The sequence below is a fragment of the Parasteatoda tepidariorum genome, chromosome 3 (assembly GCF_982258835.1).
Source record: "Parasteatoda tepidariorum strain Cologne lab strain chromosome 3, Ptep-v5.0, whole genome shotgun sequence".
NCBI lineage: Eukaryota > Metazoa > Arthropoda > Arachnida > Araneae > Theridiidae > Parasteatoda > Parasteatoda tepidariorum.
This window is the reverse complement of record NC_141757.1, coordinates 69,040,464-69,062,650: the sequence shown is the minus strand read 5'-3', so window position 1 is coordinate 69,062,650 and position 22,187 is coordinate 69,040,464. Positions and strand designations below refer to the sequence as shown.

Here is a 22,187-nt window from a genome sequence, read left to right as displayed (position 1 = left end):
GACATAAATTCTTAAGGTTAGATAAAAGTTTAAGTTAATGATAACAATTATAAATACTGAAAATTTCTTTAATCTATCTTAATGCTACAAACATTATTTTTTACCATTCAGCTTCTTAAAATTTAAATTGTCCTCTATTTCCTTTTCGAATACTATCATGCAAAAGAAAAATCAGTGTAATCGACAAAAAATTCAAAATTGGGATTTTTATATATTTGGCTTTTTTGTATAATAAGCTACTTATTGCAAAAGAACTTTTTTTTTTTCAAAATTAAATTTTGTTATATCATTTTTTTGGAAATTCTATTTCAGCTTTCATAGCATTAGCAATAGAAAGAAAATAGTTATCAAGCCACTTTTCTCAAAATCTACCGTTACTACTTATGTTGTTTTTCTAATTGCATGGCAGAATAGTTGGATCAATATCTTTTATAACATATTGTATCTTGTAAAACTTAGTTGAAAAATTGGACGGGACACGACCACTTCTAATTTTGAAATTTTCAGTCTTGACATTGTAATTTTAACTATGCAGGGTATATTAACAACAATGTAAATACAACTCATAGTTAAGCACTATTTCCTTAAAACTAATAATTTTAAAATTCCTGAAATAAAAAAATTAATAAAATTTTATTGCTATATTTATCACCTGCATAAAATTAAATGATAGTTTTGTACAGTTTTTACAATCTACTGTATTTGATGTATCAAAGTAGACGCTGTTCAGGGATGAAAGTTTTCCGTATTTTTACGGATTTCCGTCTTTTTAAAAAAAGAAACAAGACGGAGCGAAGCGGAATATTACTAATCTTCTATAACTAATTATTCTCGAAGGAGTTAAATCATTACTCTTTATTAATCACTCTTTTTTTATGTACTTTTATTTCAAGAATTGTAAATTTTTATTTTTTAATTAAATATAAATTGATAAATGTTTTAGTTAGTAATTAAAATTTCTTAATTTTTATTTTTAAAATTGATAAGTATAGATATACCGTAAAGATAGTTGTATACATGCAATATGTTTTTAATCAATATATCTTAATTTTAAGCATTGTAGACTTAACATTTATTAAATATCAACATTTTGTTGAATATTAATTTTACTATTGAACTATGTTTTGCTTGAATTGTTTTTGTTATTTATTAACAAAGTATTGACTTAGCTAAGTATTATTCTTTTTCTTAAAATGCTAGCACTTTATTTTATTAGAAAATTAAATGCTTGAGAAAAATTAAAAGCTGAGGTAATTTTTTCGTGAAATAACTAATTGCTTTGCATTTTTTGTTTATACTCCTGAATAACAGTAGGTTTGCTTAAATAAATATTGAATTTTTATTAGCCTTATTTGCATTTTGAGTATTTTAATTTTTATTGAAAAGTTTGTTCACAATTTTTTTAAAAAAGAATTTTATATGTAATTTTTTGTTTACTTAAAATTATTGGACGGGACACGACCACTTCTAATTTTGAAATTTTCAGTCTTGACAATTTTTGAAACTTTCACCCCTGACGCTGTTATTGATACATCTTTTACTTGTATTTAGTGGCATAGCTATCAGGGGACAAGAAAGAACTAATGTCCCTTGATGTAGCCTTAGAGATGCACCAAATTGATGAAAAATAATTCGAAGAGAGTTCCAGAATAAATTTTTTTCTCTTTTTCCCAGTCTCATTTGCTAATTAATGGCCCAATAATAAACTATGGATTAATATTCTAGGACTTATCTATACTACCTTCGGAATTTATCAGATCGTTATTTACCGAGGTTAGCGAGATAAAAGAATGTGTGATAGGTTTGAGGTAGTTTTACTCTATGACAAAGACATTTTAATCCATTTAACCTAAAAATTGAATAGATCATGTATTATTATTGTAGTTTACCTTGCATGTATTATTTTTTACAAACAAGACAAAAAGAAATAATGCATACTTATCACTCAATCAAAAACAATCATCTAAGTGTAATAGAAAGAATACTGTTCAATTTTAAACCAAATGGAATGAGGGTTTTTATATTGTCGGGTTACGCTGATTTAGAGTTGTGAAATCATATTCAATGTAAAATTAAATTAATAAATTTAGTTTTAATTAAATTAATTTTATTAAATTAATAAATTTAGTTTAAATTAATAAATTTGCAGAATCTAAACTTGTAACAGTCCAGAAATGTCCCCTTAAGTTTGACATTATATCATCTATATATATTATAGGTATATCAGATGCGCAAAAACTTAATTTATCCCTACTACTGTAAGCCCTAACTACGTCTTTACTTGCATTACCAAGGTTTGGTACTTACATTTGAATGTGTATGGCAACCCTTTAGCCAGCAATTGTGCTAACCCAAGTATAAGCATGTACAACAACAACAAACAGTTTCTAAATACGTATGAGTTGCTTTTCTCAAAAAATTAATAACTACAGAATATTCTGAAAAAAGATTTTGTTCCAAATACAAACACTTTTCAAGCTCTTCTAAACAATATGATGGGTTTAAAATGCTCTAAATTAAGTTGCGTTGTTTCTCGAAAAATTAAAATTGAGTTGCTTACCTCAAAAACTAGATAAATAAAATTGTTAAAATAACTTAAATAAATTTTCATTGATCAATTTTAAGTTCATAATAAAAATAACTTTAAGTACACCATAATTAAGCAGATTTTATTAGGTTACTGAGGAGAAATACGTAATTTTAAATTAACGTAAAGGAATATTTAGATGATTTCTATTCATATTTCACTTCCTTTCATAAAGAAAAAGCAAAATATGTGATGGAAATAGATGAAAACTAATGTAATGAAAGGAAAAGCAGTGGTGTCAGACGTAAAAATTATTAATTTAGTTCTTTTAAATAGACTATACAAATGAGGCTTAGAATCTTGCTTTAAAGGGAACAAATAATTATATTATGTTAAATCTCAGTGGTATGGTACAATCACGTAAAATATCAAAAGTACATCTTGAGAATTTTTTTGTGAATCAAATTGTGAAATGTTTCTACACATTTGAGCAAGATGACCTCAACACTAAAATGTTGAAGGAATATTTACAATCTTTAAAAAAATTAAAATGTTTGAACAGATCACAGTTAGCATTTATTAAATAAACTTGTTAGCTCTTCATCATACATTCTGATCTTTACAGCTTTTCGTATGTATGGTAATTCTTATTGCACTTACAAAAAAAATTACTTATTCCAAAAGAAACTGAAGTATATGTATAAAATTTATACTGTGTTTAAGTAGAATAAATTAAATTTTCGAACATTTTGTACTGAATTACATTTTGTATATGCTAATTCTGTAGTTAAAAAATGGCTGAAAACTTCTAATTTTAAGTAATTTTAGGTGAAAAAAAAATTTAAAAAGATAACTTGTAATACGTTTAGGTACGTTGTTTGTTTTATAGTTCCTGACATGGCCACTGCCTAGAAGTCGCAAAAACTTAGTAATTATTTTGGTGCAGGTAACAATACAAGAATCTTCCCGAAGTTGAAATTATATTTATTTATTTAATGCATTAAACCTTAATGTCAATTCAAGATACAATCTGTTTCTCTGCACAGAAAATTAGTTTTCCTTCATGTTGTTTAATAGGAATATCTCAGCAGGGAAAATTGTATATGAATTGACCAAGTAGTATATCAGTTATTGAGCCAATTATATCTGATTAATTTTAGAGCCAATAAGTTATTAATTGAATTTTTTTTTCTTTCATAGATAAGTATTGAAGATACAAATAAAAACTGGCACTGGACTAATCTTCACAAAGTAATGAAACATGTGAAAAATTTAGTTCAACCTTTTTGTCTTCACAAAGCTAAAAGGAAAAGTATGGAACAGGCCTACAAAAGCTTGTTTTTAATCATGCTTTCTGGTACTTTTATATAGAATGTCTGCCAGTGGATTTCAAACTGTCGCCATCTCTACTCCCACCACCCCTGTTACATCCTCTAACACATTAGAAAATTCCACCTCTGATCCTGATTTATCCAGCCAAGAAAGATCTGTAAATCAACTAGCCACGCACATGCTTCTAAAAAGAGAAAATTCTCCCGATGTATCCAGTCCAGGATATATTGTTGAGTCTGCACATGGCCATTCTCAGTCAATTTCACAGAGTATTGATGCAGATTATAACTCAAATTCCTTCAACTTTTCATATGGTATGTCTTTTCAATATTTGAATCTGTGACAACTTCTACAAGATTTAATTACTGTTATTAATATTTCTTCTGCTAATATTTAGAATTTTTGAATGAAATATTGTAAAAGAAGAAAAAAAACTTACGTATATTTAGAAGTCAACATTTTTAAATATAATTTTTATTTTGTTATTTTCTATATGTACTGTTGTAACTAAGGTGTACTTATATTAAAGGAAAACCTGATATAAAAGTATTTCATTACATGCAACATTAAAATTTTACATTTCAGCCTTAATCAGAACTATAAAAATAAAATAAAAATTTAACATATATAAAAGATTTAAGAAATTAAATTAAAAATGCATACTAAAAAGTAAAATATTAGAAAGACGGAACTACTTATTATGTGTGTGTGTGTAAATACAGTGAAACATTTTGTTATGGACATTCCTGCAAAATGAAGGCTTTTCAATGCGGACATATTTTTAATTTCCCATTAATCTTCATTAAATAAACCATTATGTGCATTCTCTGCAAAGCGGACACTCTTGTAACTGGATGTGGACAGTCATTTTTGTCCTGAAACATTATTTTCTATCTCTTCAAACTGGACACTATCTTTTTTTAAATTTGAAAAAATCTTTTTCCGTTTTAAATTGCTAGAAAAAAAAATATGAAACTTTTCACCATTTTTAAAGCATGTAAATTTTTTGCCTTATCCATAACTAAAGATATTGTTGCTCTATTTCACTACTAAAGAATCAATCTTTCGCCTGTCACCTTGCCTTATCTTTGCAAAAAAAGGAGAGAAAATGATAGATACTGCTCATTCGGACAGCGGCTTCTTTAGATCTTTTCATCTGGACGACGCAGATTATGAGACCCCACAAGCTGAAATTACGTCTTAAATGCTCTCAATGCTTCTTCGCCACTGAAATTTTTTTTCATTTTCTTATAAATTTGAAGACTGTGTTTAACACAGCCGGGATAAATATAAAAAAAAGAGAGAACAGCAATACAATCTTTGAGGTGTAATAAATGAAACATTTATTCAGACACTTGATAGATGATTAATTGTGAATATATAAACTCCATGAGTCCTTGTACTTTACAGGTAAGCATCTGTAAATCGCATCAGGTATTAACCACATTTCCTATCAAGTGATAGGTGCTAGGGGATGTAAACCTAATAATTGAAACACACGGAGGGGTTTATTTTATTCATTTCCAGCTAATGTATGCACCTAAAACAAACTCAGAACTAAACTAGATACCAATTACAAATTCAATTGTATCAAGCCTATAATTGTAAGAGTTTCATTGATAAAACGATCATTAAAAAAGTTTCATTTTTCACATTAAATATTATCAAAATAATTGGCAGTATTTCTTTGGTCAGTATATTCACGGCTTCTAATAAATTTTATTTATGTGTTTGCAGTTCCACAAAAAAATGCTTGATCATTTAGAGTTCCATAGGTATAAAAAATTAGGAACCACTGCTTTAAGTGACATTTTGTATTTGAAGCTGGGCTTTGCAGATTTTGAACAAAATTCAAAAATTTTGTATTTGCTATGCTTTGCTTAGAAGAATGCACACATACCCTCATTTTTGTTTTGGCAGTTGTTTCAGAGAGGCATATTTTTTCCATTAGTTCTTTTTAATGAAGATTATTTTTGGAAACAAATCCTTGTATCTGTTTTCTAAATAAAAAATTAAGAAAATAGGAGGGGTGGAAAAAAAATTTTTTTTGCATTTATTTATGCTTGTTCTCAATGATAACTTAAAAATTTCTTTAGAGAGGGTTGGAGTCAATACCCTCCTCACAAAACCACCAACGTTATGTATTATTATTTATTTTAATTTTAAAAAATGCTGCTAAATGTCACAACACAACTATTTTTATTTACATCTTAACTGTTAATGATTTATATATTTTTTCTAGATGGGAGCTTTTCTTTATCTCCTCAGCACAGTGTGGACATGAAGGATCTAGAAAAAAATGATGCTTCCAGTGTCATATTGTCTGGACAATCCTCTTTGTCAACTGGCTCTAATGCAAGCCCTAAGTCTTTCATGGCCCTTAGTATAAATGAAACCAAAAATGATAAAATGATCTCTGGATTTGATGGTCGGGTGGATGGGCTATCACCTTTGTCGGTGATAGCTGTTTCTGCTTACCAAGATGCTGGTCATCCTAGTCCAAATGTACCAAGCAGTATGCTATCCAGGACTCATGTGCTGCGTTTCCACCCTGGTAGTGACACTATGCTTAGTGCTTTAAATTACACCGAAAGCGATATGCTTCAGGAGGGAGGGTTTGATGTCCCTTCCTCTCATACTTTCAGCACTTTGGATGGCTTGCTTGGTACTGCCACTGCCCCTGGTATGCGTCTGCCAGATTTACTTGATGGTGAAATAAATCAGGAAGCATATATTGAAGCTGGTCAAGAATTACAGCTGTCTCCTCAAACTTTTCCTTCCGCTAATGATGCCTTTGCTGTGAGAGAAAATTCTCCACTTACTGGGCTTAGTGATAATACTTTGATTAAAGCAGGTAAATTATACATTTCTTTACGTTGAATTAATTTACTAGAATTTGTGCCTCATTTGTTGTTTCAGTATTTTACAGGATGTGTATGAACTTTCAAAATGTTAAAGCTTGTACATATTTGCTTCAATTTCTTGAAATAATTAATATTAAATCTTAAAAAATTACAAACAAACAAAAATATTTTTTATGTTATTGAGTTGTTTTTAAAAAGTTTTTGTTATATCTTCATATCTCTAAAAAGATGTAAGATTCATTAAACAATAAACTAATTCATGATAAAATTACTCAGATCCACAAAATTTTTCGGCTTCTTGTAATCTATTACTTAAAGTTTTAGTATCCGTCATACCAAAGTGATCTAAAATTTCCCACTATTACTCAGTACTATAAATCCGTTTTCATTTGAAAATTAACTCCAATATTTTACTAATCCCACATATTTTATTTCCAGTTTGTTATTAAGATAAATTTTACATTTTTCAGTTTTATTGGAATCTTCGGGTATAAATATAATATTATCAACATAGTTCATTATAAGTGTTAACCCTTTTTCCTTCTTAATATAATATAAACAGAGATCTGCACTTCATTGTTTTTCTCCAAAATTAGTCAAAATTTCATTTAATTTGTTATTTTAACACTTAACTGCCCGGTTTAAACCATAAAGTGATTTCTTTAGAAGAAGAACTGTTTATGAAGAAAAAAGAAATAAGTAAAATAAGAAAAAAGAACTGCTATCTTTTTTCTTAGGTATGCTAATGTCTGAATTTTCATTTACATTTAATTTAAAAGTTCTATCAAAGTAATCAGGACATTCCATAAATATTTTCTGTTTTTATTTATCTAAATTTACCTCAAGATAGTTTTGAAAGAATAAATTTCAATTTAAGAGTGAATAAAATGGAATAATTGGGATTCATATGATGTTTCAAGGAAAAGAAGAACGTGCTTAGATTTCATTTACATAGTAAGTAAAACAAGTGTAATTCCAGAAATCAATAATTTAATAAAACGTATAAGATCCTCTTTTAGCAAAAACTTTTTGTTGAAGCAAATGCAGCTCAATAAAAAGAATTTTATCTTTAAAATTCTTGCATTGATTTTCTTTCATTGAAATAACAAAAGAAACAAACAGTAGAAAATTACTCTTTTGATTTGCTCTCCAGTCACGTGGTTTTATTCTGAGGGAAAAAATTATCATTATGGATGCACTTTATTTACATTTCACCTCTATAGATAATAAAAATCTACATGTATATACAGTTATAATAAAAATCAAGACAATATTTAAATGGAATGAAATTTTTTGCAGAGATCAAGAACAAAGTCACTGAAAATGCTTCAACTACTCTAGTAGTAGACAAATTGAAAGTTAAAGCTCGCCCTGTCAAAGCTACTTCTCCTAATAGACCAGGAACTCAACCTTGTCCTACTTGTGGTAAAGTATTTAGCAACTCCAGTGCTCTAACTAAGCACAAATTAACCCACAGTGATGAAAGGAAATATGTTTGCCAGCTTTGTGCCAAAGCTTTTAAGCGCCAGGATCATTTGTGAGTAAATTTCATTCATTAAACTTTAAATTTTTTTCCGCATTTTTATTCAAACATGTTGTTTAACATTCATATTCTAAAATTATGTGATAATTAGATGGGAGAAAAAAAAGAGTTGAAAGAATATTCCTGCTTCCATTTAAAATAAAAATATTATTTATAATTACAAGAAGAAAAAGTGATTTACAATCCATTATCTAGCTATATTTGTGTAAAATTTCACTATTTGTTATTTTTTGGATAGCATCATAGCATCCCTGTGGAGTCGTCCCAATTCATTTGCTGTTAAATTTAAAGAAAACATAATATTGTGAATACTACTAGTAAAATAATATTGGAAGCTTTGGCATAGAATGTAATATAAATCGAAGTAGTAACCTAGAAGTTTTATTACAAATTGTAACCCCTTTTGCCACCTGTCCTTAACTTTGTACAGTTCTCCATCCATGTTGTTCAAAAAATAGTGGTTCCAAAAAAAAAAAAAAAAAAAAAACAGTGGCCGTTTAAGAATAAATAGTTTTACATATTTAGGGCTTTACAATATATTTGGAATCAGGGTTCGTTGATTTAAATCAGCTTGATTAAAATCACGATTTAAATCATGATTTAAATCAAATGATTTTTTTAAAAAAATCATTGATTTAAATCAACTAATTTTTTTTTATCTATATATATTGATTTTAGAAGTCAAAAAACAGTGTTTTAAATTTTTGATACTTTAATTATTTTCTTTTCTTAGTATTAAAATTTAATTTAAATAAATTGCTGCAGTAATTAATTTTAGTTAACGAAATTACTTTCTTGGTGTGTGTTAAATTCCAACACATTTGAAATTACATTTTTAAAAATGTTTTGACTCTTGAGATTGAAAGTACAGATTAAAGTAAACATTTAATGCTGTCTTAATATAGACTTGCATAGCTGTAGAAAGTAATTAATAAACATGAATTTTTTTCAAAAAATAATACAAATAATGTTAATTAAAATTCTACCTTTTGAATGAAAAAGCGTGAATTAAAATCTACATCATATTTTATTAGTGGAAAATGCATATTTCTGAAGCTTCAGGTTCTATTAAAAAAAAATTACCCTAATATGCCAAAAACAGAAAGAAAAAAAAGGGCAGATGAATTCAGATGTTTTTTTCCTAATATAGTGTCATTCTTCCCTTTCAAAGTCTATTTGATGCAGTAGGGTTGGGTTATTAACTGGTATTTTTTTCTCATAATGTGTTTACAGTATCTTTGACATTATCTGATTTTCTATAAAGAAATTTTGTGAAAAAAAATTCCAATGAGTACATAGATTTTCCAATTTTTTTTAAGCTTAACTTATCTATTTTGACATAGAATTAAAAATGAATATTTTAATATAAAAATATATAGATTAAATATTTATTTATTTTTTAATAAAGATGAATGACTACATTTATAAACACAGTCTGCTACATTTATTTTGTTATTTTAAAAATCAAGAGAAAAAAAAGAGAAATCGCAATTTTAAATTAAAGTTGTGATTTGTTAACTGAAACTTTGTTTTAATAGTTAAAATACAGGGGTCTGTCCAAGCCAAATTTACTACGTTTAACGGTACCTTTACAAATTGAACTTTAGGAAAAATGATAGAATAATCACACGAAATACTTTTTCTTAAAATTTTATTTTTGTGTCTCGTAAGAAACGATAAATCCATATTTTTACTATATTTGTGTTGATTTTTTAATGTAATTTTTTATTTTCACAAAATAGTTACCTCTCAGAAAAACCCAGACACACCCCTGAAGTATTCTTTAAATTCTCTATTTCATGTAGTCTTTAAATTTTAATCATGCATTTGTTTCAAAATGGTTGCTTTGCATTCAAAGCCATGTTTTATAATGAAAAATTATTTTAGTTAGAGCTTCTAAAATATTGTTACAATATAGTTTTAATATTAAGTTAATTTGATTAAACATTTATAATTTTTTTAATCATAAATTAAAGTTCTCACAGTGTATATGAATAAAAATCAAAAAAATCTGATTTAAATCAAAAAAATCCGATTTAAATCAAAAAAATCTGATTCTTTTGATTTTTTTTAAAAAAATCAAAAAAATCACGAACCCTGTTTGGAATAAGTGTTGCCAGACTCGATACACTGCTTCGAAAGGGTTAGATAAATTTAAAGATTGTAATGATTGCCCAACTTTGTATAAAAGATTAAATGCCTCTATGTGTACTTTGTATTGAAATGTCTCTATGTGTGCTGTGTAGTTCATTCCACTATTTATTGTTCATATAAATTTTAAAAAATTATTAATTTTATTAATTAAATTTTCCTTTTTTTAATATTTGGACTTAGAGGTTGGGCAGCTCCAAAGAGCAGTGCACATTGATCAGAGGTTTATTGTACCCAAACCCTAAATCATGATTAACAAGAAAACCTTTAAGCTGAAATGAAGTTCAGCAAACACCTGACAGGAACGTCTTGCAGTTCATAGGCCTTAATGCAATGTTGCCCTAAATGCTCACATCTTTGAGCAGAATAGATCTCACAATCACAAAGTATATGTCTTGAAGTCTCCTCTTCAAGATGACAATCTCGACAAAGAGGATTAGATTCAATACCCAATATGTATAGGTGTCTTCTGAGAACGCACTGTCCTGTGAGAAATGATCTTCCTCAAACAGTTCCTGTTTAGCTTAATGAGCTCTTTTTGATATAGACTAGGACAGTCACAATTCAGCATTTTAACTTGTCTCTGACCATCCGAGTGGCGCCATTGCTCATGGGCAATTTTGCCATAGAGCTTGAATATAGATGTCCTGAATGATGTGAGAGAAATTCCCAAAGCTGGTTCAGGGTCCCAGAAAGAAAATCGCACCAGAGCCAGCCCATGCTGCTTCATCAGCCAGCTCATTTCCAAGAATGCCCATATGTCCAGGTACCCAATGTAGGTATACCTTGTTATGAGTAGAGAGGTCACAGAGGACCAATAAGCACTCCCACACTAGTGTAGAGGTAAATTTGCATATTGATGGTGACAGGAGAGCAGCCTGACTGTCGGAACAGATGTGGATAGGCATATTTTGATATTCCCTGTCTAGGTATAGAACACAAGATAATGGCATAGACCTCAGCCTGAAAAACAGTGGCATAACTACCTAAGAGAAAGTGAAGTTGGGTATTATTATTGGAGCAATAAATTCCTGCCCCTGATTTAAGACCAAGCCTTGAACCATCAGTGTACCATATTAGGCATTTGCCTTTAAGCCACCGAGGAGAATTAAGCCATTCATCTCTAGTAGGAAAATGGATCTTGAAGGGCTTGTGAAAAGTGTATCTTAGTGACATATAATCACTAGACATAATAAAAGAGGGAATATCCAACATTTACGAAACAAGATGACCCCATGACAAGTGTTTGGAATATTCCTTCCATAAGAAAAGGTACATAAGACGCTTAATACCAGTTTGAGCTTCAATTTTAATAGCGTAGATTCAACGGAAGAAGCCCAGATAAGCTCTCCAGAGCAGCTGAGGGGGTCTTGAGACAGTCTGTCAAGGCTGCGCAGACCATTTATTGTAGTCTGTTAGTCTGTCTGACCTGACGGAGCTCATCCTAGTCCTAGACCACCAACTGCACCATGTGTGTTAATAGGACTAATAATCATTGAGTACACCCAGTAAACTATCTTGGGAGATAATCCCCAGGTTTTACCATAGCATTTCTGCAAGACCAGAAAATCTTCTTGCTCTGCGGATACAATATTCTAAATGATAACCCCAGTTAAGTTTGAAGTCATAATAAACACAGAGAAACTTGACTTTCTCATTAAGTTCCAACCTATAGTCTAGGTAATACACCATCACCTATATTAAGTTTTTCTGGTGATGGCCACAAGTCTTATCTTGGAAGGATTAACAGATAAGCCAGAGTCAGAGCACCATCTAGCTACTTCTAGAAATGCACCATTCATGATTTCAGAGACTGTTTTGCCATGCTTGCCTCTGACAACAATAACACCATCATCAGCATACCCAACACAGGGAATACGAAGAGTGGTTAACCGAACTAACAAATAGTCCATAATGATACACCATACCTGGAGGACAGCAAATTAGCTATCTACCTGGTGATGACCAAATTGATACCTCTGGTTTTAAGAGCTTTGATGATAGTCTCAGCAGATACTTTGTCAAAAGCACCTTCGATATCAATAAATACCGCCAAAGCAATCTTTTTATCTGAGAGGGTTTTCTCAAGCATGTAAGAGAGCTCATTTATAGCAGAGTCTGTTGACTTGCCAGGTTGAGAAGCATGCTGTGAGGACGACAGTGGCTTATCTATGAGTACAGAGTCTCTAAAATATCTGAATAAAAAAGCTTTGAATGACTTTCAACAGACAGGAGGTGAGGCTAATTGGTTGCCTCAAAGTAATTTTCCTTACCTGGTTTTGGGATGAAAATTACCCTCATATTCCTGCAAGAATGAGATATATACCCAAAGGCTATACAGACTCGAAAGATCCTACATAGAATATGTGCAAATATGTTAACCCCTTAATAAGCATTATAGGCATAATGTCTTCCATATAGGATTATTATAAAGATATTCTTTTTCTACAGAATGAGATCCAGGGAAGTGAGTTTTAAGTAATTCTCCACAAGCCTCCTCCTCTGACTCACTATATTTTCTGTTTGTAAGACAGATAGCATTTAGGTTGCAATTATAATCTTTCGTAAGGGTTTTTGCAACCTTTACGGTGGCAGAGATCGTGTTAATACAGTCACAGAAAGTCTGCCAAGAGAAACATTTAGCAGCCTAATAGCCTTATTATAGGTAGTTAGAGCGTTTTTGAGAACTGCCATTCCCCCGATTTCTTTGCTCTGTTAAAAAGCTTCCTACATCTCTTATGTAATTTACTAAGCTCAGAAGCCCACCAAGGAACTCGTCTTGGGGAGCTAGTGGACGTAACATTACAAGAAATATGATGTGAATAGAGTATGACGTTGCACTTGATCAACAGTCCACTCCACATCATTAACATTATCATACTTACCAGAAAGGTTTCCCATTTTTCTCCCCAGTGCTGTCCGTGTTTTGGGGTTCCTCCTTGTGACCTTCAGTCCAGTGAGGCCTTTAATGGAAAATGTAATTAGTTGGTGATCTGAAGCAGTAACTGCATGAGATACCTGCCAATCAGTAATGTAATCTGCAGAAAATAAATTACATAAAGTAAGGTCAATCACTTCCCTTCTGTTACTCGTAACAAAGGTGGGTTCATTGCCTTTATTGAGAACAAATAAGTTATAGAATGAAATATGTTCTATTAATGCATCCCTCCTCTGATTTCAATTACTACTGTCCCACACAGTGAGCATTTGCATCGCAGCTGAAGATGAGTCTGCAGCTATAACTACAGTGGCCAATCATTGCTTTGGCAACATCATCTGGTGGGGCTTTCTCCTCATAAGGGAGATAGGCAGAAACAATGACAGTCAGAAACTGTTTCTTTGTCATAGAATTTTATTTTAACAGCAACTAAATCCCTATGGAGAAAGTTGACAAGATTAAGGGCATTTAGATTAGAGTTAGCCAATCTGCGGGCTCAGGGAGGGTCACAACGGATATCATAAAAAGTATTAAAACCCTTGATGTTGAGGACCATATTTGGGCTACTGAATGTTTAAATACAGTGCTTTTTGATCTCATGTTCGCTACTTTTACAGCTCCTGACTCACAACACTGAGTATAATTAGAGTAAGAGTAACAAATATAATAAAAAGCAAAGAACCAAATTTTTAAATTAGTTATATGTTTTCCACTGGTTTTTGATTTGAAGTTGAAAAGGGTAAAGTGCCTGCCAACTTTGCAAAAAATCAAAATAGGTTAATAAAAAAAATTCTTTTGTTTAATTTCTCTTTTAATTGTTTAGTAATGTTGATTTTATTTGTTTTACATTATTTAGTGATATGTAAACATACCTTGAAAGTGGGTCCAGATTAATGAAATTTTTGAGTTACTTGTTTCTTGAAACAATCAGTTAATTTGAATCCTTTCAATTTGAATCAATCACAATCATTAAATTATAAACAAATGCCTTAAAAAAATAATCTCAAACTTTAACACTTCCTTCTTTCTTAAGAAATATAACTGGATTATCCTTCTACAGATTAAACAACTATTTAAAGAAAAGTTTTAAAACATTTCTATATTAATTTACATAAATACTAATATTATGTCCTCTAATTAAAATAATCCCAAAAAAAATTCGGCGTTCTTAAGAGATTATATAAATAACAATAGAAATAGCAGTGAAATGAAACTTTAAAATTTAATAAATCTAAAATGAATTTAAAATTTTAATAAAAAGTAAAGTTTTGCAGCTTTTTTTCTGGATTAAATCATGCAACTCGAAAAAGAAAAAATTGTAGGATATTTCCTTGTTTTTCTTAACAAAATAAAATGACCCAAAAGAAATATTGTCAGGTTCTAATGCAATTTGAATCTCATAAAACTAAAATTGTTTTTTATTATCTTGTACTTTTTATTGTAAATATAAAATGTAAATTATTTGCCTTATTAATGTCTTCTCTTACTGAAAGCCATTAAATTTCTTTTTGTAGGAATGGTCACATGCTTACTCACCGAAACAAAAAACCTTTTGAGTGTGATGCTGAAGGTTGTGGAAAGAGCTATTGTGATGCGAGATCTCTAAGAAGACATAAAGAAAACCATCATTCCAACACATCATCCAGTCTGTCAACATCCATAAGCAATCAGGTGTCTGTGATACCTGGTCTAGCCCATTTGGGTTTTAATGTGCAATCATCTTTCCCAGCTAGTGTAATTACAAGTAGTTCAAGTCCTGCTTTTTCAGAAGCTTCTTTGGTTAACAGAATACAATATGCACCACCACCTCCATCGGCGACTACATCTCTCGTCACACGTGTTACTTCTACTAATTCTGAAAGTACTTCTCGAACAGCGGCTAGCTCTATTGTTAGTTCTGTCTTACCTACAGCTACTTCCCACTTACAGTTTTTAACATTCCAACAGCAGTCAAAGAACCAACAGGGTACATCACCAAAGAATATTACCAAATCAGAAAGTAATTCTGTTTCTTCGTGGCAACCACAGACAATCAACACGGGTGCTTTGCTTCTAACCCAAAATTTCGGAGCTTCTCAATCACTAAATCAAACACAATCAGCGTTGATATCAAGAAGCTTTGAAGCATCTAATGGAGAACAAGGAAATTCATCAGGGTCAGAGCTTTCTCAATCACAGTTGCTCTCAATAAAACAAGAGCCTAAAAAAGTCGATGGGTCTCAAGATTCAAGAGAACAGATTTCTCTTGAAGAAGCTGTGTTGTCTGAGGCTTGCTTTGAAGTTGTAAATTCTTCAACTGGAGCTAAGCAGATTGTTGCCCTCACACCACAAGGGTCCATGAACTTGCAGTTTGAATCAGCTCCTGGTACTGTTGTTCGTATACAAGATGGAGATTCTCTGTATTCACGTTCATCTATGCAAATCGTAAAAATTGAACCTTCTGATCAAAGTAACACAAACTCTGTTCCAACAACACCCACAGTGAAAGAAACCACTAATGGATCTCAAATTGAGAGCCCATTGCTCCAGCAACTTCTTAATCTTAAGCAGCATAGTGATGTTAACTCAACAAGCATTTCCAATACCCGATCGGAGCATACTTACTTAACCTCATTGCAAGAACAACAAAAGCAAGTAAATTCCAATCAACAGTCAGTTCTAATGACTTCATGGTCTCAGGTAATTCTAATCTAGTAATTTTTATTATAAATACTTGCATTAAGTTCTTTTCATTTGCTGAATGGAATGAAGATATTTACATTAATTATACTAGGATTCATTGTAAAGTATTTTAACTTTAAACTAAAATGTTAATTACATCTTTATGTTTAATTTATGTAAAATGCATTTATTTTAGTAACTTCAATATTCCTGCAAGCAAAATTGCCATTGATTTCTTGCTTTAAAGTGTATTTAAGATTTTATAAGAACGATTATAAAAATTTTATGTTATTGATTACTGATATTCTAAGTTTTTAAATGGATGATTATTCTATCATAACTATTTCTGAAAATCTCACTAATAAGCTAGTAATGCAGGTGGTAAGTAAACATGCCTTTTTTCATTTGAAGGCATATGTTTACTTAGTATCTTATTAAAACCATTTCTTTAATAGGCTTCTATTAGCATTTAAAAATATTCCTGGACATTTAATAAATACAAGTAGTAAGTGTCTAAGCAATTAAAAAAATAATAAATAATGAAAAGATTTTTAAAAAATTGCAATACAGGCTTTTCTCTTCAAGAGAACTATTTCCATTCATTTTCATCTTTTTGTAAAATTTATTTTAAATCGTGCTTCAGATATTTATTATAGCAGCAACTATTCAGCTGTTTTTTATTATTTGCAAATCTAATCACTGAAATCAATACTACAAGTTGTTATAAAGCAAGTTATATAATGATGCTTCTTCTTAAAAAAATATTTTTAAGTTGTAGAATTTGGACATCTGGTTTCGTAAAATTAATGACTGTTCTTATTTTTTTAAGTACATATCCTGTACTACGAAAGAAAAGGTTAAAAGGCTTTTAATAAAATAGTGTTAATCTATTCTAATTTTAATAAAATATAGTAATGAGAAATAAGTTGAGAATTTTTATTTTAACTAATTAGGCTAGAATAATCAAAATCAATCTAAAAATTCAATAGGTTCAATTTATACTTTTCAGTTAGTCATGTTTAAATGCATTACATAGTATGTATATTCCAAAAATGTCCTAATTTGTTTGAAAAATGCTGTCTTAATGTTTTCTTTGGCCCTGATTTTATTGTTATTACAGCCAATAGATCAAGGGATGATTTAGAGAGTTGAAATATTTTGTCAAAAAACTTTTATTTCAAGTCTGTTATTGTTACATATAGCTTAATATAAAACATTTTATGAATTCTTGTGTGATTAAAGTGTTGTTGTTATTTATTTAACAGAAATCTGGAACAGTTAAAAAGGAACTTAAAAAATAGCTGGAAACAGCTATGGTCAAATAACTAAATTGGAAAGAAGATATTTGATTCACATTAGAAATCCCAAGCCTAGAAAATACTTCTAATGAAGTCCTAGATTTGAATTATAGATATCCTGTGTGATTCATAGTTATCATCAGTAGAAGAATCATTGAATTGTTTCGATGAATCCGAAATCTGGCTGCTTGAAAACGACAAACATTTTCTATCATAAATAATACTGCGATATCAAAAATATTTTAATCATATTTCATTATTATTTATGATAGAGAAATTAAATGCATTTGAATGTTTTTTTGAAACTTTATTATATACATAGTCTAAACTAAACTCAGTGGCGGGACAGCCCATAGAGAGCTAAGGCCTAGTGTCCCCATCTCAGTTTTCTTGACCTTTGGGATCTGAGGTGCAAGAGCAGATCTTCCGGTTGAGGGGTCAGCCCAACTCGGAATCGCCAGTATTTAGCTCATTTTATCAGCCCACTGAAGGGATCATTTCCCAATGCACCCTTAATACCAATGGTGTCAGATAATTAGGATTATTCTGTGCTAGTTACTTAATTTCTACTATTCCTATCAAAGAATTGTTTTCATGTATTGCTTAGTTAAGAATAAAGAACTAAAAAATAATTATAATGTAAAATTCTAAAAAAATAAATTAAAAAAACTCCTTTCAAATTATGAAAAATTATTTTAGCAATGAGTCCAGTTATAAACATATTTTACATCAGTAGTATATTAATGTGTATTTATTTACTCTTTTGTTTTTAGGTACCATTTGCGGGTACTAATGCAAACTCATCTTCAAGATTCAGGTAGGTTTTAATATTTAACTTCTTTATTTTACTTTAAAAAGTTTTTTTTTTCAATAAAATTAATTTTTTATTAATTTCAAACTCAAACCTATATGCATGTTCCTGGAGGTATTCAAGAATAATATTTATAATTTTGATATAGGAAACGAAAGTAAAATATGTGCCCTAATTAGTTGTACATCAAATTTCATGGATGCGAAATGATAAAGCAAAAATTAAAATCTCTTAGTAAAAGCAGACTTGTTATATTAAAAAAGAATTTTTTTGTTAATTTAGTTGTTTATCAGAATTTTTTTATTATACTCTGAGCAGCAGTTATGACTCTTTCCAAACTTATAGCTGAAAGTTTTCATGCATCAAAAAATTTCCCCCATGTTATTCAATGGAATAGTAGTGCATAGCAAAGAAATTTTTGTACAATTTTACCCAGAGGCAATACTCATTTGTAATCTTGTGGCAATTTCTCTCTGACACCATATAAGAAAAAGCAGCTTTCAAGACACTCCAGTTTAATTGATGAAAATATTAATAAAACTATAAATTGTTGATGTAAACTGCAAATGTTTCATTTTTATTTCCTTTTAAATTTTAGTGCTCAGGATCCCAAACCAGTTGAGTGTAGTCTGTGCCAAAGAAAATTTAAAAACATTCCTGCTTTGAATGGACACATGAGACTCCATGGTGGATACTTTAAAAAGGTTTGTCTAAATTTATTATAGTACTTTTCAGGTTTGTAATTATTAGTTGTTGTTTTTTTTTATAATTTAATATCTGAAGTATAAATTGTAACAGCCTTTCACAGATTTTCAGTGTGTAAAGAAAAAAAATTTCAGATTAACCTCTGTAATTAAAAATATAAGTGTATAAATTTTTTCATAAGTAGCTTTTTTATGAAAAAAATTAATTAAACATAGTTATTGTCTTCAAACATTTAAATACGTGTTTATTAATTAGTTTTAAATTATTTTTCTGATTTAAATATTTATTTCTTTTAATGATCTTCGTATCATTTAATAATTCTTCAAGCATAATACTGAAAGTAATGTAGTCAAGTATAAATGACTATAATATTTTAAACTGGATGTATGAACTAAAAAATAGATAATTAGATATATCTTTAGTCCTGAGAAGAATGTTTCTCCACATAAACATCTGAAACTTTTACAACAGCAATGCCTGTTGTATGATATAGATATATGAAGATAAAGTAATTATGATTCATTAAATTGTGAATTCTGTGCAATTCTAGCTGCTGACTTTTCCTAATGATACACTTAATTTTATTTTAAAAAATTTTACTATGTTTAACAATTAATTTATAAAATTATTCCATTATTTTTAATTTCTTTTGTAGGAAAATGAAGCCAAAAAGAATGAAAAGAAAGTTACTAATCAAACCCATCATCCACCATTACAAACAGCAAGCACAAATGTTAGGGCACTTATTGAGGAAAAAATTAATCAAAAAAGAAACTTTTTGCCTCAGAACTCAATGCAAAATCAAACAATAACTACCAGTCAAGCTCAGACATTTGATTTTCAAATAGCACAATTAACTAATCAGCAAGAAAATACAAATGTCATTACCCAGGCTCCTCCTATTCTTGGTTCAAATTCTCAAGAGACTACTGATTTTAATAATTTTCCTGATTCTAGTCAAGCATCTGATCTCAATTCTTTAACAGATAATTTTAATTTGCAAACAAGTGATATATTTAAAAAACTAAACCTAAAAGAACAATTTCGAGTACCTCATCCCCCCATCGAAAAGCACCGACGACATTCAGACTCGGATCATTTTATACTTCCTAAACGCCCTTGTACAACATTTACAACTAGTGCTCTAGCTGATTTGTTGCGCAATAGGGTTGTTGCTAAACGCACATGTAGAACTGGATCTGATCCTGGTGAATCACTTAATATGGACACATCGTTTTCAGATTTTGCTGATTCTCTTTCAACAATGTCTGTGAATGAATTGTCCAAATTCCAATCCCTTGAAACCTCATCTTTGACTAGTGCCATTGACGATGCTGCTAATGAGTTGCATCATCACAATCTTACTGCCATAACGCCAGAAGGTACTGCCTTGCCAGTCTTGTCTGCTGAAGATATACCAGAAGCTCAGCCAATGATTATGAATATGAGAGATATATCTGAATTAGATACTCAATGTCTGGAGCGCAATGTGTTTTTTGATGGATCAAGCAATGATTTAGGAGTTGGACAAACTTTTCCAGATATCTCAGTTAGTGAGCTTGAAATGATGCAATTTGCTTCTATAGTTACATCTTCAGCCGCTCTTCCTACAGAAATCAAACCTGTTAATGGGGATAAGATAAAAACTGGTGATGATAGCAACGATGATGATGTCTTTTTAAGTCCTACCAGTCTTCCTACAAGTCCTATGAAACTCAAAAAGAAGCGTAGACCTGAGGTAATCTTTACTTACTTTCATCCTATCTTTTGGTTTTAGTTTTGATCGGGCATATTATTCCAATTACATAAATAAAAATTCTTTTGGCTATGATTCAATTTTTTCCCTCTATAAACTCTCCCTTGCAGCAGTATTGCAGTTCAAAAATTGATTTTTTCTTTTGTTTTCTGTTAAAATTATTTTAAACTGCTCTTGATTGTGCAGTACTAAAATTATTCATTACTTAAAAGTAACTCTTCCTAGATTTAAATTTTATGCAGTAGTCGGAGAAACTGCATTATTTTTGTAATTTACTACATCTACTTCGTTACAAATGTAGTTAACTACAGCTACTTTTTCTTAAATGTAGTGACTGCAAACCACTTTCAAAATGTAGCAACTACTTAGCAACTTTAAGAAGGTGAACTTTACTGGAGAACTTAATTCACGGCTATGTTCAAAATGGTTTTTAATGAGAAATTGGCTTACACTGAATATGAGGGAATAATTAAGAAAGATTTATTCATGTTTATATGAGCCAGATTGTTATTGCAAAGCATTTTTTTTTTTAAATTTGTTTATTTAACCTTCAAATTTTTATGCCTTTTTCGAAAGCAAATATTTAATATAAGGAATGCAAAATTTTCAAATACTTGCGATTTTTTAATGTTTTTTTATTTCTTCTGAGAAATAAAGTACATTGAAATATGTTCTCTTCCTTTTAAATAGCACCAATGTTCCCATTCGTTTCCTCCATGACGATGTTGCCATATATGTCAGTGATTCCACTTTAATTTCCTATTAATATTTTTGCTTTTTGATAGTTGGTTGCTATTTCCAGTATTGCTTAGTTCACTTTTTTTTTTGAAGAAAATTTATACACAGACATTGTCTTTTAGCTGGTTATTAATTACTTTTCAGAAGTTTCAAATTTTATAATTATATAATCAAATATATAGCCTAATTGCTAATATTTAAGATGCAAATATTCACTGTTTATAAAGCTTTTAAAAATTACTAGTCTAACGCTATCATAACAAAACATTTTTGAGGGAAGGACATTTTTCAGCTGTTAAAGTGAGCAAGATTGTATGAAAAAGCAAAATGGAAGAAATCTTTATTTATGTCTGGTATTAAAACATAAAAGTGAAAAAACATGTATGTGTGTGTGTATATATATATATATATGTATATGTATATTGTTTAAATTATTAGGTCATTGAAATTTTCGTATTCGCATTTTATAATGAAATGGATGATTTATACTTTGTGACAATTAATATTCATCTGTTTTTAGCCGTTATATATTCCCCCCTATGTGAACACTTGTGGTTATACTAGTAGACTTCGCTCGCCCCGCTTGTGGGATCCCTCTAATCCAGACCACAAGAAACTCAGTCCTCCTCCATATACTCCTCCACCAATGCTTAGTCCAGTACGAAGTGGCTCTGGTTTATTTTGGCACATTCTCAGTGGATCTGGTAGTTTGACTCCTAAATCTGCACCAATAACTCCAAGCTTCGGATTAAGCCATAAAAGTAATTAGTTTATGTATACATAAATTCTTATTGTATTTATTTTTGTCATTATTTTAAAGCAGAGCATGATTATTTTTTATTTAAACAATTCTCATGTTTTTT

General features: G+C 30.0%; 1 protein-coding gene across 1 annotated transcript in view; it reads left to right on the top strand.

The window, feature by feature from the left end:
* Positions 1–22,187, top strand: part of LOC107454180 (uncharacterized) — a 39,198-nt gene that overhangs the window by 3,498 nt on the left and 13,513 nt on the right. Inside the window, exons 2-9 of the mRNA XM_016071274.5 lie at positions 3,728–4,173; positions 6,102–6,713; positions 8,023–8,260; positions 14,870–16,034; positions 18,088–18,131; positions 18,724–18,829; positions 19,486–20,568; positions 21,845–22,085. Of these exons, the coding sequence (XP_015926760.1) occupies positions 3,900–4,173; positions 6,102–6,713; positions 8,023–8,260; positions 14,870–16,034; positions 18,088–18,131; positions 18,724–18,829; positions 19,486–20,568; positions 21,845–22,085 (3,763 nt within the window). The 5' untranslated portion in view covers positions 3,728–3,899. The remainder of the gene's footprint in view (positions 1–3,727; positions 4,174–6,101; positions 6,714–8,022; positions 8,261–14,869; positions 16,035–18,087; positions 18,132–18,723; positions 18,830–19,485; positions 20,569–21,844; positions 22,086–22,187) is intronic.